Genomic DNA, 24,321 nt, shown 5'->3' on the forward strand with positions numbered 1-24,321 from the left:
TATGACTCAGGAGATCTGTCTGTAACCCAAAATCCAAAAAAAGGAAAACAACTCAAAACAATAAGTAAATCTAAGCCTGCCTTCCCTAACCTGGCGCCATCTATGGGTTTTTGCACTAGAACACTCATCCCCCCAGCAAGTCAAATGTCTGTGGATGATGGGAGATGTAGTTCAAAACGCATAGGTGGCAGCGTTCCTACTGCATGGGAATTGTAGTCTGAGCATCTGGAGGGGTGAGGTTAGCCAGTGCCACATCGCATTGTGCAAGTGGGCTTTGGGTGATGCTGCCCACCTTCTCCTTGGCCCTGTGGCTTTCACCTGCGATCTGACATAGCGAAAGAAGACGGAGAAGCTGCTTTAGCATTCTGCTTGCATGTGATTGGGACCAGTTCACGTGCTTCATTTCTGCATCCCGGTGGCTGTTTTTCACACACGGCTGGCTGTTGATCTTTGGTTTCATCCCAGAACTGACATTCAAGCATTACCTGAGCAGCACTTGCTTTCCTGCTGGACAGCACTGTGCTGTGGTGGCATCATACAAATATATGAGAGGAAATCATGCTTTCCTTCACCATCAGAAATAGTACCCCCGTTCTCTTGCTTTCAAAAAACTCTAAATGTGCTCTTTGCAAACGGAAGCAAGTCTGGAGGACCACGACGTTGCCCAAAGAACGCAGGAACGGCTGTGGGAAAGAAATCAGGGCTGCGCAATCAGTGCCTGGTGCAGACGAACTCTGAGGCACAGAAATCCCTAACGAAATTGGCACTCCCCTGCCGGCCTTCTGGTCCACCACAGGCACCTCTGGTCCACGCAGCAAGAGGCAGCAAAAGCAGGGACGCGCTCCGGGAATTGTGGCGGGGCGGAGAAGCAGCCGCGTGCCTGGAGTGTGCAGCTTGCTTCTTCTGCAACTGGCTGCTTCCCTTAAGTCAAAATGCCCGCTTTGTCCTCCCTCCCACCCCAGCCTGCAGCATTCGTAGCTCTTGCTGTCGTCCGAGTGATGCACTGCTTGTACTTCTATGCTGCCTTTTGAAACCAACTAAAGCAGTTTACAAACATTTCAGATAACAGAAATCGTGGTCAGAGAAAAGCATAGCAAAACGTTAAAAACTGTCCTTAAAAGCCAAAGCAGTCAGAACACCAATGTGAAAAGCCAAGTTCAAAAGGCATGTCCTGGTCCCCCATGGAGAGCCACCACAGCTCCAGAAGGCAGGCAAGGCACAAAAAAGGCATTTATTTTCTCATTTGTTTATTTAATTTTTTTCTATACCGTCTTATATTTTCAAAAAATTTTAGGACAGTGTGCAAAAGAATCAAAACATTGGAACTAGGCAACCGTTCTTGATTTAAAATACGATAAATATCTCTTGCCTGTAGATTATAGATGAACTTCTGCAAACCGTGGTGGCTTTACAAGGGCTTCTGCTGCTGCTCCTGATCACCAGGCACTTCATACGTGGCTCCAGGACAGCTTGCAGGCTGCAATACAGCCCTGATGGTGGGAGTCGTGCTGGAATACCCACGGCTGCCCAGCTCAGGCTGCCTTCTCTTTCCCCTCCGTGCCTCTTGGCTTCTTCTTTCTCACCCACTGTCACCCATGCAGTTTTCCTTCATTCACCACACCGGTTGGACGTCTTGCATGTCCTCTGCCTGCCCCATAAAGCATTCATGCCAAAGTATTGATCCAGCCAAAAAAACACAATTCCCACAATCTCTGTAGCAGTGTTGTTCCTGGAGAACTTGGACAGCTGGTGAACATGCTGTAGCATAAATCCATTTATGTGTGGATTTTTAAAATGCAGAAATGGGACAGGATGAGCTCGCCCTCCAGAAAACTGTATGTCATGACTGAAAGTGGCACATTTGCCCATACCAGCGGCAAGTACCACACACGTCTCTGCATACGTGCCTCTCCTCCCTGGCCCTTGTAGCAACAGTGACTGGGCGCAAACAACAGCATAACCCCCGCTGAGGTGCTGTCATAGAACTACATGTTGCTGTTGAACCCAGGGATAGTGTGTTGCTTGAACCCAGACAAGAAAGCCTGGGGAACAACCCATGGTTCACAACACAGCAGCAAACATGGGTTCTCTTCCTGGGGTGTTTGTGGTTAATGACCCGTGGTTTGCTAGCAGAGCTGGGTTCAGACTACCTGAGAGCCATGTCCCAGTGACAACCCACAGTTCAACAACAGCCCTTGAGTGCGAGTTATCCTGTTGTATGAACGCAGCCTCAGACAGACTGGCGCATTTTCTGTCTTCAGAAATGGGCCACTCAGTTAAATTGCCACAACAGCTGACTCAGCAACCACAGCTTTTATTTTATCTCCGTGTCACCCCCCATAATCTGCACAATCTTCCCCGTGATCCCCATAAACTTTTGGTGCATTCGTGTGAAATCCTGAGGTGGGGAGCCTGTCACTGCGGGTGCTGCCCGATGAACACTTGCCAGCCGCCCCCCCACCCCGGTGGGGAGCCCCTCCGTGGCACGTCCGCCTTTGGCTCAGGCTGGCACCACTTCAGAGGCCCAGCAGAGGTTTTGCGGCAAGAGGGTTTTGTCTGTGGCAAATGCTCCTTGGCCGCCTGCTCCTCCCAGGGACCGCAGAGGGTGGCTGGGTGCTTCTGCCCGCCCCAGTGGTCTCGCTTGCCTCTGGGTGCGTGGGGCTTGCTGTAGGGCAGGATGCCGCTCTCCCTGGACACGCTGGAGCTCCCTCCCCCACATGCCCGCTTGCCCCGAGCCCCCACTTTCACGCCGCCCCCCCCCATGCGCGCACTCACAGGCTTCTTTGTTTGTGCTCATGTGCTCCGCATTAGCCCGACCCGTGAAGGCCCCTCCGGCCTTTGGGCTCCGGGGAGTTATTCCTGCTCCTGGTTTGGCAGGCGCCCAACGTGCTGCGCTTATTAGCCCTGCTTCCAGGGGGATTTGGGGCTACGAGCCGGCACTTAATGACATGCTCTGTTCCCAGAGCAGCCCATTAATGCCCAGCCCTCCTTTGCCCTCACCCTTGGAAGGAAAGCCGCTTCCAGGGCCCCTCCTTTCATGCCCCCCAGCCAGAGGGAGGGAGGCCACTTCGAAGGCCTTCCCATCCCTTCCCACAGCCCGAGAGCCTGCCGGGGCCCGCAGGGGGTCTCTGCTCCACATGGCCCACGAGGGTGGCTGGCAGGGCACGGGGACTGCGGACTTCCCCGCAGCGCCAGCTGTCCCAAGGCACGGGGGTCGGGACTCCAAGCAGGGCAAGTATCCTCCCCATACTCCGCTAGGGCAGCGGCTTAAGCCCCGGCTCCCTGCAGTGTTGGCGACACGTTCACGCCACGCTTGGAGAGCCGATCGGCCGGGCCCTCCCGAGGCAGAAAGGCGGCTGCAGGTCTTGCAGGGGAGGGGGGCCGGGGCACGCTGGACGGGATGGCGCAGCATGCACAGTGGGATTCTCATTATCCCCGATCAGCTCTATTCCAGGTCTCCCTGGAAGGTGGGGAGGTGTTCTCACCTGGCCAGTGCAGCCGTGACCTCCCCCTGGTACACTTGATCCCTTCTTAGCTGCTACCTGGCTGCCTCTGTGCACCTGAGTGCCAAACGTCCTTTTGTGTCAGCAAAAGGTGAGCCTGCGCAGCCAGCCTGGACTTAAAACAGGGCTGGTGCAGAGGAGCGGCTGAAAGGTCCGTGGGAAAGGCCTGGCTTCCTTTGGCACCTGGGCGAACCGGAGCCCCTTGGCTCTGCGCTTTGGGCTCGCTGCTCTGTGTCCGTGTGAGTGTCGCAGTGCTTTCAGTGCTGCAGGGAGCGGCCGCCCTCGAGGGCTCGCGTGCTTTGCCGGGCGGCCTCCCACCACGGCAGGAGCCGCAGGGCCCCAGCCCCCCGTGCCCTCTACCCTGGGGCTTCAGTCCTGGCAAGGAGGCAAGGGTGCCGCAGTGGGTGCATCGCTGGAGTCGCGGGTTGCTGGGGCTCAGCAGGGACACGTCCCAGTGCTTTCCCCACCGGTGCTTCGGGGGAGGCCCGCTGCGCCCCTGCCTGCGTCGATGGCTCCCTCAGATGGTCCTGCCCTTCAGACTGAGCCAAGAGTCCGTGCGGCAGAGGTGGCGCAGGCAGGGGTCCCAGAGCAGTCTGTGCCCGTCCCCGCTGGCTGGGCTGGTCGCAGACGACGGGGGTCATGGGCAGCGTGGCCCCCGGGCTGTCAGAGCTCCTGTAGCATTTCTGGCGAGGTAAGGCTGCCTGTTCTTTTGCTGTGGGGCAAGGCCAACTGGGAGGGCAGGGGGCAGGGTGGGTGGATTGCCAAGTATATCTGTGGCTTTGTTGCAAACCATTGCAAGATTCCACTAGATGAACAGTCTGTAAAAGCCAGCCAGCCAGCCAGCCAGCCAGCCAGACAGACAAAGGCAGTGCTGGCCCAGTTTGCTGATTCCCTGAAAGGCTCTGGGTCTCAGCAGCTTCTTTCCCCTCTGCTCCCCCCATAGCTTGGTTCTCCCCGCTTCTTATTGAGATAACACGGCAAGTTGCCACGGCATGGAAGCACTCACGTGGCAAATGGTCCCACGGAGGTGGTGCTCTTCGGGAGCCCTGTGGCGAGAGCAGCGTCACTTCTGCCATCTGTTCTTCAGATGAAAATTGCCCTCCTGGCACCTGCGTGGGCAAGGGCCAGTGCTCGGGGGGATGGCATTTCAGACTGCACCTGATGGACCACACCTTTGTCTGCCCCACTGTGTGAAAAGCACCCCCAAGCCTGCACCCTGAAATAGCACTTTGAGAGCAGACGAGGACTTCTAAGCCGTTTCAGGTGTGCAGCGTGCTTTTCATATGCAACATTCAGGTCTTCCACTTGCTTTCTAAAATGCCCAGACTCTGAAAACTTGGGACTGGTGACTTACAGCTGAGCTGGAAACATCCTGAAAAGGGAACTTACGTGGCACGTGGGGTGCGGGGTGGGGGTCAGCAAAGACAAAGGCAAATCGCCTCTGGAATGACCAACGCCTTATTCTCCATTCTTTGTGGCTTCAAAGAGAGGCATCTCTGATTTCTCCCTCCTCCTGTTGGATAATTGGCTGCTGGAGTAGAGAACATGCACGTGCTGTGTGGGGTGAATTTAGAGGTCTCCATAAGTACAACACGGCCACCTCCCCTGCAGATCACTGCAGGCTCTCTGTGCAAGTCACCGCACAGAGAGCCATCCCTCCCTCCTGGCAGTCTCACCTGGGACTGGGGCACCGTTGCCTCTCCGCACCGGGCGTGCTTGAACGCACCTGCTGGGTGCCACAAAGGGACCCCGAGTCCCTGCATGAGTCGCTGCTCTGAGCCTGCCCTCTTCCAGTCAGGCACAAATGGCAAGGACAGATCAGCGACTCGCACGGCACACTGTCAGCTGGACTCGCGCATCAAAAATGGGCATACAGACTGATGTGGCCCTCCAGTTTTAATTTTGGTGGTGAGTTGCACTGAGGCTGTCATGAGATTGGGGCATGCATACTGTGCCCCAAGTACTCAGGGAGGCGCAATGCTCAGGGCATCTTATCCGACCTCCTCCCGCCAAACCCCCCCCCCCCCACACTGCTGGAACTGGGAGACAGCACTGCCTGTTATCGCATGGAGACCCAAATGCAGGAAAGGCCTGTTTGGCTCTCAAGGCGAAGGGGCCAGGGCCATAAATACAAAACAAGACAAAATCCTGGCAAGTTTCGGTAGTAAGCTCTTGTCCTGCAAGTTGCTCAGCCTTTGGTGGGACATTTCAGCCTTTGGCAATGGGGAGAAATAACACGAATGCTGGGCAACCACAAACACTGGTCCTGGGGGAAAGGGCCGGGGCTGGGGAAAGGAGGCATGGCCACCTGTGGCATCCCAGCGGCCTGGATGTGGGATGCTTCCTTCCACTCCCCTGCATGTTTCCCTGCAGGAAGGAGAGGCGGGTCGAGGCAGGACGGCTGCTGCCACCCACAGTCGGTGAAATGGGGCTGGGGAGCCCCTTTGCCGAGCCGGGCTGTCAAATAATGCACCGGAACCCAGACTCTGGCACGAGCCTGGAGGGCGCTGGAACCCTGCTTTGCCACCGTTCGTTGGAAATGCCCCTCACATAGTAAACTAGCTTCTCTGTGGGGGCGACTTCGTATCATTGGGCACTTGCCTATAATTCCTTTAAAAGCTTGGGCTTGGCTTTCAATCTTGTTTTTCCCTTTCAATGAAGAGGTGAGGGCCACGATGGCCTCTGCGGACACCACCCACTGATGAGTGGGGTCGATGAATTAAAGCGGGGTGAAAAGCAAACGCACCAACACCTGCAGGGGAGAGCAAGAGGGCTGGGCGTGGCCCCTCCAAATGATGTGGGGCCCAGGGCGCAGCTCTCAGGGGCAGTGTTAGGGGGAGCCTGCTGGGGCGTTTGCATGGAGCCCTGCATCTCACAGAGGCCCCAGGTGCCCCCACCCTGCGTCGGGGCTGCTCCTGGGGTCCCCTGCTTCTGGCCAATGTGTGCGTCACTCACCTGAACCTGTCCGCCCGAGGTTCTCCTTGGAAACCCAACGCCCTTCCTTGCGCCCCTCTTTAGAACTAGGGTGTCCCTAGGAGTCGGCGCACACTCAAACCGGGGGACTGCAGCACACGCGCGAGTGCTTGGCTCTGCTTCCGCTTCTGCTTCGTTCCATTTGCCTCTCCCGTGGCCCCAGCGTGGGTTCTTCTGGCACCGCGCCCCCTCCCGGGGTTCAAGCAGCCCCGTTGGTCCCGATAACTGAGCAAAGCTTCCCTGTCCGGAGGGACCTGTCTGACGTAGCAACTAGGGAGGCACCGACCAGGCGGGCCTTCGCCCTGAACCTTCAGGTGGCTATTAAACGGCGAGGGGCTGGATAAGAGGATCGCCGTCCAGGGCAGGAGAACTGACCGGTACTTTCCTTCCTTCCCCGCGGCTATAGGCACCAAGTCCTTCAACATGATGTCCCCGACCAGTGACAACTCGGAGCTGCTGGCGGAGATCAAGGCTGGGAAGAGCCTCAAGCCGACCCCGCAAAGCAAGGGCTTCACCACCATCTTCTCGGGCTGCGGCCAGGTTGGCGCCAACGTAGGTCCTCGCTGGCCTGCTTGCAGCGCCCTCGCGCGACGCACGGGAGCGGACCCGCTGCTTCGTCGCGGCGGGGCGGACCGGCGGGTCGGGGCCGAGGGCCCGGCGCGCGAGGCCCGCGGCGGCTGGCGGGGCTTTCCTCGGGGGTCGGAAGCGCTGCCGGCGCGGAAAGGGAGGCGCCGCGTTTCGGCGGCGTGCCCCGCTCCGCCTGGCTGCTCCCCGGCCTCCGCGGCGCGCGCAACCCACCCGTCGGGGCCGCTGAGCGGAGGCTACGGGGCGGCCGCCTCGCGCGCTCGCGCTCCGCCCCCTGCGCGTGCCCGCTCCGCGGTCCGCTTCGTGGCGGGGCGTCGAGCAGAGGGGTCGGCACAGCCAGACGCGCGCGGCGCCCCGGAGGAGCGCCCCCGCCGGCCGCCCGTGTGGCCCGGGCCGAGGCGCGGCGAGCAGGGGCCGCTGCAGCCCGCCGAGCGGGCGCTTCGCTCTCCGCAGAACTGCCCGCCTGGCACTCTCGGCCTCGACCGGCTTCTGGCGCCCACCGAAGACACGTTTGCTTGAAGCAGGCTTCACTGAGTGAGCAGCCATCGGTCGGGCCGTGGGGCTTGATTTGATTTTACGCACTCCTGCTTTATTTATTTTGTGATTCCCTGCTGAAGGATCTTGTTAGATATCATCATCATTAGAATTTATGTAATGCCATATTGGCTAAAAGCCATCAAGGCTCTCTACAACAGTTTAAACAAAACCTTAAAGAATAAAAACTAGTCATTAGTAACAGTAAAAATATTTAAAGCCCACCGTTTGTCCAGCAAGTTCAGACACACAAAAGGCTGCAGCTCAACCAACGGAGCCGTTGGAGGTCTGTCTTGCCCTGCACTGAAAGGTGCATCTTCACGTGGTTGCCGAGGACCAAGGAAATGGGGGACAACCACGGTGCGTGGGAGAGCACAGCTGATAGCTTGGGGTGATGCCGGAGGAGGCAGGGTCTACACACGGGCCTGTCCGGCAGGCTCCTAGCGAGGCAGGGGCCCCCTCCATGGCCGGGCCCTGAGCCGTCTGGGGCACCGAAGGGGAAGGCCGGTGCCGTGAAGGGGTGCCGGCAGCGGCTGGCAGCCAGTGCGGTGGCCCCGCTCCTCCCTGTTGCCGCCTGTGCCCAGGGGAAGCCTTCAGGCGCTCTGCGAGGGGAGCCCCACCCGGAGGGCATCACAGTCGCCTAAATGTGAGGCAGCCAGGGCATGGAAAACTGCTGCCAAGTCTGGCTGATTCAGGAGAAGTCACTGCTAAAGACCTAACCCTAAGTCCCTCAGGGAGAACATAGCCCCATTCAGAACAGGTCGGATCCCAAGCCAGAGGATGGCGGCCTCCCCAGGGAGGCATGACTTCCTTCCCTTGGCCGCAGCAGCAGTCCCGCCTGGGCCAAGTTACTTGGCCAAGATGGGCAGTGCTTCAGGACAAAGCCCCTGACCCCAGCTCACATCCTCAGCATCCATAGCTCAGAACGAAGTGCATGCCACTGGCTGAGCAGCTGCAGTGGGTGGCTCAGCTGGACCCAAGCAAAGGAAATTGCTTCCAGCAAGCCATTCATGCACATATCAGGAGCAGATGCATCTAGGAAAGAAGGAAGGATGGGAGGAAGGGAGGAAGAAAACGTGGACAGGATGCAGAAATAGCCACCCAAATCACCGGGAGATACAAGGGTAGAAGCACATGCGGAGCGGTTGTCTTCTCGAGTGCCTCACGCACCCCTTCTTTCTCCATCCAGGTTGAGAACCCCCCATCTTCCTTGTCGCCTAGCAGGACGCCAACTCCTCCCTCCACCCCGGAAGCAGCCTCCATGCCCGGAGCGGCCACCTCGCCTGAGGCAGTGGTCAATGGGTCCTCGCCACTGCTTGCCTCCCTGGCCCCAGCTGGCCAGGTGGACATAGAGGCCCTGATCCCCACTCACGATGAGCAGGGCCGCCCCATTCCTGAGTGGAAGCGGCAGGTCATGGTGCGCAAACTTCAGATGAAGATCCAGGAGGAGGAAGAACAGCGCCGCAAGGTAAAAGGGGCTTGTGGGGCTGGCGGGATGTCGTGGGGTCAGCATGGTGTGGTGGTGATTGTGGTGGTCTTGGACTCTGCGTTTGCTGTGGGAAATTGTCTGTCTGTGTTTATTTATTCAATATATACCACCCAGTGGATGCCCCTGGTGTGGCTGCTCATAAAGCCCATAGCACAACATAAAACCTCCCCAAATCATGAAACCCCAAAGAAAAATAAAGCATCAACAGTACAGTCATGGAACAGTTGTCACAATCTTAGAAACGTTAAGGTTAAAGAAGTAGCAGTAAAGTTAATAGAGCAAAAGATGGAATGTTTTAACTTTTGTTTAAGTTTAAATGTTGTTAATCACCCAGAGAGCCTCGGCTATTGGGCGGTGTAAAAATGAAGCAACCAACCAACCAACCAACCAACCGTTCTGGGCCTGTGGAAAGGCGAAGCCCTTCACCAGGCCCTAACTGTCTGCGCTGCAGATGCCGAGCAGGCAGGCCCCCCCGGGCAGGGTGCTGCGCCAGCGGGGGCAGCAGGGAGGGGCCTCTGAAGGCGCTGCAGCATTCAGGCCCAGACCCAGGGCAGGGCCCGCTTCCTCCTGTGCCGCCTGCGGGGCCACAGCCGCAGAGCCAGTGATCATCGCAGGTTCGTGGGAGGCGCAGCCAGGGGCTGGAGAGCCGCTTGTTCGTCCGCCACGCAGCTGTCTGGGTCCCGTCACTCCCTTTGTCCAGTCGGATGCATGACGCCGCCAGACCTGTGGCAGGAGCTGAGCTGCTTCACCAACAGGAGGCGTCGAGAGAGCTGGGGACTTTTGCACATCCCTGGTGGCCCCTGTCACCGAGCCGTGTCCCTGCGCCTGCTTAGGCAGGGAAAGGCCCTGTGGGTCTCAGCACGCCCCGGCCTGCCAGGCCCCGCGGGGCTGCAGCGCCTGTTGCAAACTCTTCCCTGAATCAACCAGGTCAGGTGCCTTGGCTGCCCCTGGCCACGCACCCTTCCCGCATCAGGGAAGCCTCCTCGCGGGGCGGTCTGGAGCAGGCTGCCTGTCCCTGGGGAGGTGGGCTCCCCTTGCTCATAGAGCGGCTGGATGGCTGCCCACCAGCGAGGCTGCCACTGCGTCCTGCAGGCCAGCGGGAGCGAGACGGAGCAGGGCTGGAGCCTCCAGACCTGTTGGACTGCAGCTCCCAGCATCCCTGGTCCTTGGCTGTGCTTATGGGAACTGCCCTTGAAAACGTTGTTGAGGCCCTGGGATGGCTTTGCCTGCGGGATTCTTTGAGCAAATGGCTTCGCTAGAGCTCTAGAAGGAGCTCTCCCTCACTCCGTCAGAACGAGGTAGAGCGGAGCGAGATTCCACTGAGGGGCCTGTTGAACAGCTTATGGGACCAGGCGCCCTTTTGTGCAGATAGATGCCCTGCTCGTCCATCAGATGGTTCTTTGGAAGCCCGGGTCTTCCTCTCCTTTCATCTGCTGGGCTGCTTTTGTTTCCTGCCTGTACCGAAACATTCAGGACTGGCCTTCTTGGATCTTTCAGTGCCCCGGGTGTGCAGGGAGAGTGGGTGGCATGCATTGGTGTGACCGCAGCATGGCCCTGCTCTCGTCGTGTGTCTTGACTACTCCGGTGTGCATTTCCCCTGCAGTATTTGCCACTGTATCGGTAGCTACGCTGAGGATGTGGTGTCCACAGACCAAATTTCACTGCCCCGCTTTGTCCCGAATTGGATCGCACAGAGGTAAAGCCAGATGGGGGCCCCCTAGCAACCCGTTCTTTCCCCCAAACACGATACTGCCGGGTGAAATGGCTTGCATGATCGCTCGGTGGTGTAATGTGTGAGCACCGCCCCGGGGCCTCTGCCGTCCAGCCAGCAGCATCACCGTGTCCTCGGTGCCTCCCGCACCCGCACCGCGGGGGCCTCACACCACGAGTCGCGCCCTCTGCCCTGCCTCGAGCCAGCGCCTGCCACAGCACCCGGCCTGCCTGCCTGCCTGCCTCCCGTGCAGACGGCTCAGCCAGCCCGCTCACGCAGCATTACACCACCAAGGGACATGTAAGGCACAGCACAGGTGTGCGTGCGTGCGTGCGTGCGTGCGTGCAAAAAGCGAGGACGAGCACAGCCCGAGACTGCTTCTGAGGGAGTCGCCTGCCCTCTGTTCTTTCTCTCGCCCTGCCATAGCTTCACTCCGGTGGGTGCTACCCCCAGCAAGGCTGGCGCTACTCCCATGCCCACAATGCCATCCTGGGGCCCTTCGGGGAGCTCATGACAGAAGACGATATCCTCTACATCGAAAAGCAGATCCAGAACCTGCAAGTGATGCACAAGGTCCAGAAAGTGGAGACCGAGCTTGAGCAGCTGGAGCGGGAGCTGCAGGAGCTGCTGCCTGTTTCTGCGTCCTTGGCCAAGGAGCACTTTACTGTCAACCCCAAGCGCATGCAGGGCCGGGCGGAAGACCTCCCCGCGTGGTGCAGCAAGATCGCCACCCTGCTGAAGAGCATGGCCATCCTCTTGGCCACTCTTGGCGGGAAGGCCATCAGCTTGGCTGACATGGTGACGCCTGAAGCCCTGGAGCAGAGGGGCAGCACCGCGGCAGAGAGCCCAGCTCAGGCACCGCTGCCCTTCGAAGGCGGCCCGGCCAGCATCGCACGGTCCCAGTCCTTCAGCTGCACCCGGGAGGAGGTGGAGAAGGAGATGATGCAGTTTGGGGTGTCTGTGAAGAACCTCAAGGCCAACTACGAGCTCCACATGCAGTCCCAGCTGCCCAGTGCCACGTCCAACCGGGTGTACCGGAGGAAGCGGTCCCTGCCGGTGGGCACAGCACAATTCACCCTTGGCCGGGAGCCCATCTTGGAAGAGGATTATGTCGCCGGCCTTGAGCCATTCAGTGTCAAGCAGGCAGAGGAGGGCACCCCCATCATGCCGCTGGAATCCGCCACTCACCTCTCACATGCTCCCCTGCTGTACGGGGACAGGGGGGCCCATTTCCCCAGGCAGGTGAATGCCCAGGATGGGGCAGAGGACCCCTTTGGGGAGGCCTCATTCAGCCCGGACCACATGACCAGGAGCCTCCCAGTGCAGACAGAGCTGAGCTGTGTCCAGGACTACATTGACATGCGGAAAGAGCGGATCGTCTTCCTTTTCCTGGAGCACTGGAAGAAGTGGACCTTCACCGAATCTGAGCGACAGGCCATCCCCGAGGGGGGCTCCGAGGCCGCCCCCAGTGATGCAGACGGAGCCCACCAACGGTTGGGTGGCCCGGGGGTGCCGCTTGCAGCGGGAAGGAAGCCCAGCGAGGACGACCGGCTCCTGTACTTCATGACGCAGCGGCAGGTGGTGGGGAGGCTCATCCGCCACTGGCGGAGCATCATCAGCCAAGTCCCCGGCAGGCAGCTCCGCCGCCTCAGCCGCACCCACATGGTGTACTGGCCAGAGCACTTCCTGCCCCATGTTGGCGGAGCCCAGCTGGACTATGACAGCCTCACCTTGGACCTCTTCATGGTCGGCTACTTCCAGCTGCTGGAGATGAGCCTGAGCCGCCAGGAACGCAAGTTCCGCCACCTCCTCTGCTACGAGATGTTCGACCGCCTGGGGAGCCACAGCTGGGAGCTCATCCGGCAGTTCCACAAGGTGGTGATGGAGGAGGTTGAGGCCGGCAAGCGGGACTGGCTGGATGGCTTTGAGGACCTCAAGCGGGAGTTCTTCGGCAACAGCCTGCAGCCCGACCCCGTGGCTGCGGCGGACACAGAGGCGCTGGCGGAACGGCACGGCCCGTTCCCGGTCCTCTCCTGCCAGGGGTCTTCTCAGGCGCGAGCTGGCGGCACCCCAGAACCCAGCCTGCACGCAGAGGAACTCGCCACGGCCCCCAAGAGCAGGAAGGACTCCATCCAACTCGTTTCTGAGCTCGGGGACTTCAGCAACGAAGACATTTGCCGCTATATAGACCGCAGTTTCTCCTTCTGGAAAGAGAAGGAGGCCGAGATGTTTGACCTCTGAGGGCGCTGTTTCCCGGCTGCCTTTGGCGGGAGGAGAAGGCTGGCCTGTCGAGCGAGCCCTCCACCCACCTTTCCAGAGGGAAACCTTGGTTGCTCCCAAGAGGGCGTCTCTCTCAGAGCTGGGCACAGGGCGGCGCAAGGCACAGAGAGGACCCAGCTGCCGCAGCAGGAACTTTGCCATGTCCTCATGGAGAAAGGGGAGAGTTTGCAGCTGCGCTTTTTCTGCGGCCTGGTGGGGGAAGTGGCTTCTGATTGCCAGAGTGGCAAGAAATGCCACTAACACAGACTGACCGACCGCAAGACCTCACCCATCACCAGGCTTTGCCCTCCTGAGGATGGTGGGGGCTGCCGGGTTCATGGCTTGGAAAGGGGGCAGGCAAATGTGGGGAGGGGCAAAGGAGCATCTTACCATCCCCCAAAGCGTGCAGCACCTTTAGCTTTCTGCAACCCAAGCCGCCCTTGCTTGACAAGGTCTGCCAGCAACTGGGGCGAGAGGGGACTGGTCGCCGGGGGATCCTTCTGGGACTGGCGTTGCCGGGAGCCGGATGCTGGCCCCACTGCTCCCCAGCCCGATCCAGCGGGACAGCCCTGCGGCCCTGTGGCACACCAGACCTTTGGCTGCCGGGGCATTTGTGCTGACTCTCAGTGGCCCCCCAAGTCTCCAGGAGATGGCCCTCCCCAGCACAGTCAGACGTCTTTTGCAAGGAGAGCGCCGTAATGGGCTTGGGATCTTTTGCAGGCAAAGCAGTGGCTCTCACAGAAAGCTCTGGTGCATTCCAGATACCAGCAGCAGCAGATCTGGACCTGGAGAATAACCTCCTAATATGCGCATTACACTTCTGTCCTGCCTGTCTGCCACGCTAACACTCCGGGCTTCCCACCCAGGCACTGGCTAGAAGGAGAGTCAGCAGGCGGGCTGGTTCCACCGGGCCTCCCCAACTGCTTTGCAGGCAGCCAGGTTACCCTTTCGGAATCACCTGCCTGGGGAAAGGCATCCCATGCAGAAGAGGGGAGAGCCCCTCCCGGGGACAGGCTGGTTGGAGAGGCGAACCTTTGCTGTGCACTCACACTGAGGTCAGGATTCTGATGTGATTAGCAGATGGAAAATGCTACAGGAAGAATCATTGGAGATGGATGTCGCCACCACCTGAGCTTTCCGGATGGCTCCTCTATTCTTGGGGAAGTTGCCTCCAGAGCAGCAGAACGAGCCCCTGACTGTCCACAGGGTTACTCTGGGATGTTGGGTTTTTCCAGCTGTGCTCCTAGTGCTGGGGCCGGTTGATGAGGACAGAAATGGAAGGTGGCCGTCTCTGAAGAAGCATCTTCTGTGCCGAGCTCACGTGGCGTCAGTGAGGAAGACCCATCAGCCAGTGACCAGCATGGCCAGGAAACACGCCCTGGATCGTACCTCGGAGACTCGGCAATGTGCAGCCAAATTCCCGGGGTCTCAGCAGTTGCTTTTGGAAGGCAGTTGCTTTGGGAAATGGGGGGCCACAAGCATGTCGGAATTCCACCTGCACAAGCAACTGAGACCGAGGCTGGCTAACGTCCTCCTGTGGCCACTAGAAGAAGCAAAGCGACCAAAGCAATTGCAGCACAATGTGTTCCGCTAGGTTAATCCAAAACTCCGATGTTCACAATTGTTTAAGTATTATCTGAGCATCAAACTGGGCATGCGGTTACCCATGCAGTTCTTAAGTGCACAGTGGTTTCAGAACAAAGAGGGAAAGGGTGGCAAGTCTGGGGGACATTTGGGGGCCATGGACACCTCTCCGCAGGCTGCCCTCTGGAAGAGAATCTGAAAAATGGGCTGCCAGATTGCTCAAGCCAGTCGACCCTTTTAGCATGTGATTGAGGCTGTGGAGCGACGGAAGGGCCCAGTTTGACTTCAGGACAAACTGACCAATTTGGACGGCTAAATTGGACCTGCTGTATTTAGCATTCTGTAGTGTCAAAACAACCTTTGTTGCTGCTGCTGCTGCTGTTGTTCAAAAGCATCAATGCTTTTGTGGCTGCTGAATTCGAGAGGGCCATGGGGGTGCGTGCAGCCCTGGCCTGCTTCCTGCCTGCCCCCATTTCAGGGTCAATAACAGCCGCGGGAGGGGCCAGTCTGGGTCAGGGCAGGGATGCACAGAAAGGGGCCTTCACCATTTGCCCCCACTTTAGTCCCGACCTGAGCTGGGCCTACCCTCACTGCTGAATCCGAAACACCCTGGAGCCGCTAATTGCCAGGTCTCACCTGGCCCCTTGTCTAAGCCTCATGGTGCTCCTGCATGGCCCTCGCACAGCAGGGAAGCCAGAGTGCACAGGGGCGCAGGGGAACCGCACGTGCCGTGCCGGCCCCGCTGGCGCAGCCCCTGTGCTTCCGCAGGCACCAGCATCCCCCGGAGGGTGTGGTGTCACCGGAGGGGCTGTCACGGTACAGGCAGGCGTGTCGTCCTCTCCCTCTGCTGGGTGATCTCCCTTTGGACAGTGTGATTCCCTCCTCCAGGCCAGAGGGGTGCCCTGTGTGCTGGCCGGTCTCCCGGGCTGCCCCGCTGGCTTCCATCCGTGCAGGAGGGGGAGAACTTTGGGGTGGGGGTGCTGGGGTCCGTGTGCCTGTTGTGTGGGGGCTTTTCCCCTTATGATCAAGTTCAGAAATAAAGTTGCCTGCATCGTGGAAGGAGTCGGGCTTTTTTGTCATGGGCAGAGCTCCGCAGTACGTTTCTGGCATCTTCCGTGTGTAATATTTCTACGCCAGTTGCCAAAGCTCTCTGGGTGGTTTGGAACATGACAAAATACTTCATGAAAACGTTAAAGCATTGAAAACGGCCTGAGGCAGTTAAAAACAATTAACAATGGAAGTACAGACTCAGCCAAAAGACCCAGAATATACCACAAAATGCCTGGGGGTAGAGAAAAGTTTTGATCTGCCTCCAAGCAGATGCCAGAGTTGGCAACAGGTAGGTCTCCCTGGGCAGGGGGACCTGTGACCGGAAGCCACCACGAAAAGGCCTGCTCCCAGATTTCCCTTGGCGGAGGCTTTCTGAAGGAGGCCTCTGGTATTGTTCACGGGGTGGAAATTGCGGGTTTTTTGGTCCCAACGCTTTGATTGCTAAAGGTGGTGATAGCATTTGTCAACCAGTGGAGAACAGAAGAGCAGGGTCATACCATGGAGATGCCCAAAGCAGCTCCCCCAAATTCCAGGGGCCACTTCTCACTTTGGGGCTGGGTTTCAGCCTGCCCAGCTGACCCACGGTATAAGTCTTTTTTGGTCTGCCATTCCATCTGCCTGGGGAACCCCCCTGATCCAGCACCCTCGAGTTGGCCAACAGCTGTGTAAACCGGGGGTGATGGAAGCAGTAGTTCAGCTTCTGGAAGGTACCAGCTTGAGGAAAGGTTTTGTGATGTAATGTCGAACCAAGACTCTGGAAATCAGGATTCTAGTCTACACTCAGCCATGAAGCTTACTGGCTGCCGTTGGGCCAGTTGCTAACCCTTAGCCTGGCCTACTTCACAGGGCTGCTGTGAGGAAAAATGGAGAGGAGCAGTGTAAGCTCTTCTGTGTAAGCTCGTACGGATTGTGTAAGCTGTTCTGGGGTCCTGGCAGAAAAAAGGCAGGGTGTGCATACAGTAACACACAAAAAGCCTCCTTTCCCACCCGTCTGCTGCTCTGCCCTGCTTTGCATGTATCTGATCAACACCCCCTTGCAGCGAGTCCTGCTTGTCCGCCTCTGCGAGAGGCAAGAAACGCTTTGCAAACGCCGGACATTTCCCCTGCCTCTGAAGCCCCGCTGGACAGACAGAGGCACGAGTGGGCAAGGAGCATTTTGCTTTGCCCTGCCACTCTCCCTTTCCTGGTCATGGCACACATCCCATGTCTGTTTTTATATTCCTTGGATCTAGTTCACCGGTCTTCCATTTCTCCTCCCTTTTTCGTCGCAGACCATAGGTTTACCAGGGAAGGAATTCTGTACATCTCCTAGCACACTGATTCTCGCATGGGACGCTCAACATTTTGAGATGCTGAGTGCCCATGAGAGCGGGCATGTCCATTGCAAAGCCCAGGAGACACCGCATGGCACGGAGGGCTGTGCGCAGGATCACAGGGCATCTTTTCCAAAGCAAGCCTCAGTGCACGATCCTTTATGATCACTTTGAAGAGTGGAGACGTTGTACTCAAGAGGAAGAGGTTAAGTCTTTTTATTGCACCCCCCATCTAAAATGCCCCCCCACACACACACGCACACATATCACAGCAGGGATACGAATAACTGCATGAAGTCCTGATTTGGTTTTGCCCTAAATCTTTGCTTCCTCCTCACTTATCTGAGAATATGTTAACTGCTTTTGGCAGGTACATCGGCTCCGCTCCATCTGGGTTTTTAAAAATCACCCTGTGTTTTCCCAGCTGGCCGAAGAGATGGCAGGGCCGGGATGCTGAATTGTCGGGAGAGCATCTGGCCTCTCACGTCCCAACGGGATGGATTTTCAAGTGCTTTTTCCACACTGAAGAAGTGGGGGCACTCCCCAGAAACAGCCCCCTGGAGTGCCAAGATCACGTTGTCATTAATCTGGGGGAAGCCGTCTCAAAAACTGAGGCCGCTGCTGGGCAGGCCCAAAGCGGACAGCCCAGCACCAGCGTGGTGCCACAGCCTCCTCCTGCAAAGTAACCGCAGGTGCTCTGTTTGTGCAGGGAGGGGCCTTTCCCGGCCAGGTGCTCGCCCTGCGCTAGGCCCTCGCTCCCTCTGGCACATCCGAGGTGCTCACGCCCCTCACCCCGGCAACTGCCGCTGTTGTTCTGTGGTGTGGCCCAGCGCACTCCCCCCCATGGCTCAGATGGGAGACGAGCCAAAGAGCACGGCAGCCCCAGACCTTCCAGGTTGGTGGACCCTCTGGAAATGCCGAGCGTGGTTTGTGGGCACTCTCACAAAATGGCTGCCATGCAAGGAGGCCTGCCCACTTGTGCAGCAGCTGCCCTGAGACAATGACCTGAGGGACTCCTTGCCCAAGAGGCGAGCTGGGCAGGCCAAAGGGAAGTAGGCTGCCTGCCCAAGGGCCCCGTGGGGTCTGCGCACCACAGGTGCCGTCCTTCCTCACTGGGCTTCACTGGGCCCCATGCATCACACCCCCCTGATTGAACAGAATAAAACCCCTGAAGAAACGCAGGTGTGGGGCCCTGCTGGGCAGCAGGGGCCGAGCCCTACCCCTGCGGCTTTCTGCTGCAGTGCCGTCCTTTCCCCCGCCAATGCACCCGTTCGGTTCTGGGCTGTGGGGACCGAGGCCCCTTCCCACGCACCCCACCCTCTTGGCTCCCTTGGCACGGTTTCTGCTGCCAGGGACCCTGAAGCCTGCTCTGGGAGATTCTTTGGCTGGCCTGTTTCTGCCTTCATTTCCCCTTCAAGGTTGCGGTAGAGCCTTTCCTGAGCGATACGCTTGCACGCCAAACATTCCCAGGAGCGCACAGCATTTGCCTGGTGCCGTCTCCCTGGATGGGCCCTTTCAGGCCTGCGACCTCCACACCATTCTGCAGGGAGGCCCGTGGTGGGTGGCTGCATCCTGGTCTTGCCACACTGCTGAAGCACCCACATGGCCTCCCATGACCTCAGGTCCCTGTTTCCCCGATCCTCTCAGCACTAAATCCCCTGGGAACGCAGAGCTTGCCTTTCAGGGGATGCTCACCCCAAGCTGCCTCGTGCTTGCTGGACGTGTCCACCTGAGCCTCCTGCCGGGCTGCTTTGCTGGGCATGCGGCCAGCCCTGCTTCTGCTGGGAGGAGGTGGCCGTTTGAGGACAGCACGGCATGTGTGCTGGCCACGTGCGTAAGCTCTCCCCCCCCCCCCCCCCCCGGAGCTGAGCAGCGGTCATGCCTTCGCTTCGGGCTCTGGGTTGGCTGTCCCACTTCTCTGGGAGGCAGCGGAGCTGGAGCAGACCACTGAACTCGCCCGTGTGGCCCACGCATGGGGGAGGCCCTCGGGCCGGGCTGCAGCAGGGCGTCTCTCCCCGTGGCTCCCACCACTGCCGCTTACTGGCCCTCCGCAAGCCCTCCAGGCCCGGCCCTCCCTTCATGACCCCATGGCCCTGACCCTCTGCTTCCCTGGCTGGTCGGTGGCTCCCTCCCCAGTGTCCTAAGCCGGCTTCTCATTTTCTGCTGTTCCTCCAGCTCTGCTGCTGAGAACAACCAGAAGCTCTCCCACTTCTCTCGCAGGGCTCTGCTACACTCACCCTCTCTCAGCCTAACCCCTTGGTCATGGCACGGCTGCGTGTCTGCTCATCTGTCTGTGCTTCTCCCTCATTTCGGCCACCACCCGTCACTGTCAGCATGAGGGGACGGGGTCTTCCGTGCTCGCCCCCTGTGGGAGAGAAGGCAGGGTCTCCTCATCCTGCCCCCTCACCAGGGATCCTGGGAATGCTGTGCCAGTGACTTCCTCAGCAGACACCAGCACAAGGTGGGCATCCCATCCAATTCCCGCAGCCCCCCAACATTCCTGTGGGGCTGCTGTCCTTTCGGTGACACCGGCGGCATCCCACTTGTGGTGTGCGTGGCCAGGGATTTGCAGCTCAGGGCCGGGTTCCAGACGCTTCAGCAAGGGATTTTCTTGACTGTCCAGGAAAGGAAAACTGGCCGGGTGGTTAATTTCACAGTCCTTTTCATCCGAATAGGAAAGATCCTGGAACTGCGCATTAAGTCATTCTCCTTTCTTCTTGGGGTTCAGCTGGCAGGGCTCCCAATTTTTCTCCCTGCCCCTCTGAACCCTCCTTCACATTTCTAGCTGCCCAATCCCTTTCTGCACTCCTGTGTACAGTGTGTGAGACACACAAATTCAGTGGGGCATTTGTCTCCTCCAAGGATTCATACTTCATTTACACATCTTCCAAGAAATGTATTTCTCTACAAATGACACACTACTTTTTAGACCTCACTTGCTGCTTCTTGCAGTATGCACCTGCTCATGCGCAGGCACACGCACACACACACTTGCCAATTTCCCCTAGAGTTGAGGACCTGAAACTCCTAGCCACTAACTTCCACTCATCCTGAGTCACCTGGGTCTTGACCAGAATCGTGGTGTTGCACTCTTGCATTCACTGCAAGAAACAACGAGAAGTGAGGCAGTTCTTTCCAGGCAAAAGGCCTTTTACCAGTGGAATACATTTTTTGCTGGCCCTGCAATGGCCATGGGTTTCTTGAACCTACAGAATATTTTATGGACTGGATATTTTAAAAAGGAACAGAGAGGCATTTCCATGGTTATGTGCACCAGGGCTGAGCAGATGGGAACACAAATGGTAGATAATGCATTTCATACAACCATGAAATAGTAGAGCTGGAAGGGGCCAGAAGGCCGTCGAGTCCAACCCCCTGCTCAGGCAGGACGTAGCTAAACCACCCCATTCAGATGACTGTCCAGATGCTCTTTGCATGTCTCCAGTGCGGGAGAGCCCACAACAGCCCCAGGTAATAAGCTCAATTGCTGGACTGCTTTGACAGTTATTTGGAAGTGATGCTTCTACTCATGCAGCCCAACATAGCATTTGCCCTTTTTCCAGCTGCATCACCCTGCTGGCTCGTATTTAGCTTGTGATCTACAGCAACCCCGAGATCCTTCCCATTTGCAGTATTGCTAAGCCAAGTGTTCCCCATCTTGTGACGGTGCATTTGTTTCTTGTTCCTAAGTGGAGGACCTGGCATTTGTCCTGACTGATTGTCCTTCTGTTGCTCTCTGCCCAGCGTTCTAACCTATTGAGATCACCCTGTATCCTACCTCTGCCTTCCAGGGTATTTGCTTTGTGCCGCCTGCAGATTTAATTACCTTTCCTTGCACTTCCTCACCTAAATAAACACGTTGAAGAGCGCTGGTCCCAAGGCGGGACCCCGTGGCACCCCACTCGTCACCTCTCCCCAGTCTGGGAACCTGCCACTGACGCGCACTCTTTGAGTCCCGTTTTGCAGCCAGTTGTGGACACATCGAATGGTTGCATGATCTAGCCTGCTTTTTGCTAATTTGGTCATCCGGATGTTGTGGGGCACTTTGTCGAAGGCTTTGCTAAAGTCTAAATAAAGTCTAGAGGTCCACAGCATTCCCACAGTCCATTTGTGAGGTTACCCAGTCAAAAAATGGAATTAGATTAGTCTGGCAGGATTTGTTCTTGAGAAATCCATGCTGGTTTCTAGTAATTACTGCATTGTCTTCAAGGTGTTTGCAGACTGGTTGTTTTAGAATTTTTCCAGGGATTGATGTCAGACAAAGTAGCCTGTAGTTCCCAAGTTCACCTTTCTTTCCTTTCTTATAGAAGGGGACGACATTAGCCCTTCCCTAGTCACCGGGCACTTCTCCTGTCAAAGATGATAGATGTGGTTCTGAGAGTTCTTCCGCTAGCTCTTTTATGACTCTGGGATGAAGTTCATTGGTCCCTAGAGATTTGAACTTATTTGTTGAAGTTATTAGTCAAGGAGATTAAAAGGCTTTGGGAAATACATGGCTAGACAATAGATACATTGTGTTGTGACGTCACAGAGGTTGCCCAGTAGGTGTCCTGTGCAGTTGGGCCATTCTGGTGCAACAGAGTCTCTCTTGCAACAGGAAAATGGTGGTTCTTGCTCATGGGAAATGTATGCAAGTGGAGGAATGGATGCCACACGGCGCAATCTTCCCAGGAGGGCTGCTGTGCCTGAAAGAGCCCACCCAGTGGGCAGCTGATCTTGCTTGCTGCCCTCACAGTTGTAGTAATCAATGGACAGGTGCTTCACTAACACAGAATTGCCCTTCCCTGGAGCTTGCCAGTGGCCAGACCTCGCGTCTAAGCTCTGCACAGTACTCCGCCATGAGTGGGGACACAGTCCATGATGTTCCGCCACCTTCTTTATGGAATTGATCTCACGGCCCTGGCTTGGTGGCCAGCTTCCCAGGGTCTCAGGCACGTGAGCAGCCCCGGGAGCCTCCCATCCCTGTGACTGTGGCACCATGCTCAGGACAGCTGTATTACCTGATGGCTGGGAATGATGGGTGCTTCAGTGCAGCACCTCTGGAGGGGGCCAGGGTGGGGAAGGGCAGTTCATGGCATTGCCAGGGCTTTCCTGGCAGACACGCGCTCCGTTCCCGATGTGGAACCTCAGAGAGGCAACATCCAGTTGCCCTTCTGCTCCCCCCAGCCCGATTTCCACCCTGCCAGTCACCCCTTGAGCTCAGGTGGGAAGAGACCCCTCAGACGCGTGCTTTGCCTTGCAGGAGAGAGAGGAGGAGGCCCGGCTGGCCACCATGCCGGCCTGGCGGAGGGAGATCCTGCGCAAGAAGATGGAGGAGGAGAGGTGAGCGAGGCGTTGGCACGGGTGGGCTGCTACCGGGAAGGGGGGCAACTGCAGGCTGGGGCCGCCCCCTGCCAGCGCAGGCCAGCCCCAGAGGGAGCCATGCAGACGAGGTTGGGAGCGCCGTGCTCACCCCCCAACCCAGCTTCCCCCGCCCCAGCAGGCCCTGGTGGCTGTCTGGTGGGCCAGATGAGCACCCGCTGCAGGAGAGGCCCCGCACCCCCTCCCGGCTCTGCGCTTCCCCCGAAAGGGTAACCCGGCTGCCTGCTCTGCGCCACTGTGATAATAAATGACAAATGATGGCAACAGTAGATTGAAGCCGCACTCCAGCTCTGTCCCGCATCCAGCACTGGGGGCCTCCTCTGGTGGGCAGTGGGGAGGGTGCCCTGGGCGTCGATCGATTGTTGTTGGCCAGCCGGGCTCTGCTCTCCCGTACCAGGCAGGGCTGTGAGGGCAGAAGCTGCGCTTGGCCCGGGCTTGCCAACACACGAGCCGCCCGCTGCCCTCGCGTTCGTTTCCGCCAGGAAGCCAGTAACTCCCGGTTCCTGAGCATCACCCAGAGTGCGCGCCTTGCCTGCCCTAACTCTTAGGCGATTCAGCGTGAGCCGGCCTCCACCTGGGATGCTGCATGTAGACGTTTAGCTGGTGCATTTTCCCAACCCTCTGCTTCTTTCTTTTCTTCCGCAGAGAGCAGAAAAGGTAAGACTTGTGTGCCCACCCGACTTAAGCGGCCGCAGTGGGCATCTGGGCTCCTTCGGAAGAGGCCTCAAACGCCACCTCGCGCACTGCTGGAGACGGGCTGCCGTGCGCACCGTGGCCCTCGGGGGAGGCTGACCGCCTCAGGGCCCCCATCACGTGAACTGCCATCGCTGTGGCCTGCAGGCCGGGTGGCTGGCCGTGTGGCCCAGACCCGGCAGAGGGGGATGTGGCGGAGTGTTGGAACAGGACACGTGGGCATGGGCCAGGAGCCCGGGACATGCCGGCCTTTGCCAGATTCCCAGCATCTGCCAGGGAGGAGAGGCCTCCCACCCACCCGCCTGCCCACAGGGAGCTGCAGGAAACCAGGCAGCAGGCAGGCGTGCTGGGCTGGTGGCAAGAAGGCCCAAGGGTGGAGGGACACCATCCTCTGCCCAGGTCAAAGTCCGTCATGCTCAGTGCCCCCGAGTTGGAAGCAAGGATGTTGGCCTGGTGGCCCTGTTGCCTCAATCACGCTGGAATCCGGAGCATAAGAGACCGGGGGGGGGGGATGTCACCCACTCCCGTCCCTCCGCAAGGTTGCTTTCTTGCACAGAGCACGTGTGGCCAGGTGCTCACCTCTCCTTCAGCCAAGGGCATCATCACATTGTAGGGACCCTTCCTGCTGGCGGGCAGGCCGAGCCCCCAGGGCCGGGCAAGCTGCCGCTGACCCCGCAGTGCGGCTCTTGCAGCAGCCTCAGGAGGGGGCCACACAGGGGCAGGAGGCGGAGGCCCCTCTGGTCCCGGCCACCCCACAGCCCGACTCGCTCCTGCCCTCGCAGGTGCCCTTGGCCAGGAGGTGTCCCTCGGCCCAGGTCTGCCCTCGGGGCTTTCCAGGCCTCGGTGACTGACACTGACATGGCCTCTCTGCCTACAGAAAAGAGCAAGAGAAGCTGCGACAGGAAGAGGAGGAGAAAGAGAAGGAGCAGTCAGAAAAGCTACGGACTCTCGGGTACGATGAGACCAAACTGGCGCCATGGCAGAGGCAGGTCATCCTCAAAAAGGGGGACATAGCAAAGCACTAGGGGGCCGACCTGGCCCCTGCCCGCCCGCCCGCCTGTCCACCGCCTCCGCTGCTTCAGATCGCTCCCCTCCATGCCCCCTCAGGCCCTGCCAGCTGTCCGAGCGGATGCAGGATGCTCCTGCCCTCCCCGTTCCGGGCTTGCCTCTTCCTCCGGCAGCCCACACACCCCTCCCTGTCCTGCTCAGTCTCTCACACACCTCGTTCCTCCCATCCACCCCTGCCCACCAGAGCCTCCCAGCCCC

The 24,321-nt window shown here is 58.5% G+C and overlaps 1 protein-coding gene across 1 annotated transcript in view; it reads left to right on the top strand.

The window, feature by feature from the left end:
* Nucleotides 1–24,080, top strand: part of ESPN (espin) — a 115,801-nt gene extending 91,721 nt beyond the window's left edge. Inside the window, exons 10-14 of the mRNA XM_044419672.1 lie at nt 6,883–7,028; nt 8,785–9,063; nt 22,244–22,323; nt 23,008–23,019; nt 23,933–24,080. Coding sequence (XP_044275607.1) covers nt 6,883–7,028; nt 8,785–9,063; nt 22,244–22,323; nt 23,008–23,019; nt 23,933–24,080 — 665 coding nt within the window. The remainder of the gene's footprint in view (nt 1–6,882; nt 7,029–8,784; nt 9,064–22,243; nt 22,324–23,007; nt 23,020–23,932) is intronic.
* The last annotated feature ends 241 nt before the right edge of the window (nt 24,081–24,321 follow it).

Source organism: Varanus komodoensis, unplaced genomic scaffold, assembly GCF_004798865.1.
Source record: "Varanus komodoensis strain SLA01 unplaced genomic scaffold, ASM479886v1 scaffold106, whole genome shotgun sequence".
In the NCBI taxonomy this organism is placed as follows: Eukaryota; Metazoa; Chordata; class Lepidosauria; order Squamata; family Varanidae; genus Varanus; species Varanus komodoensis.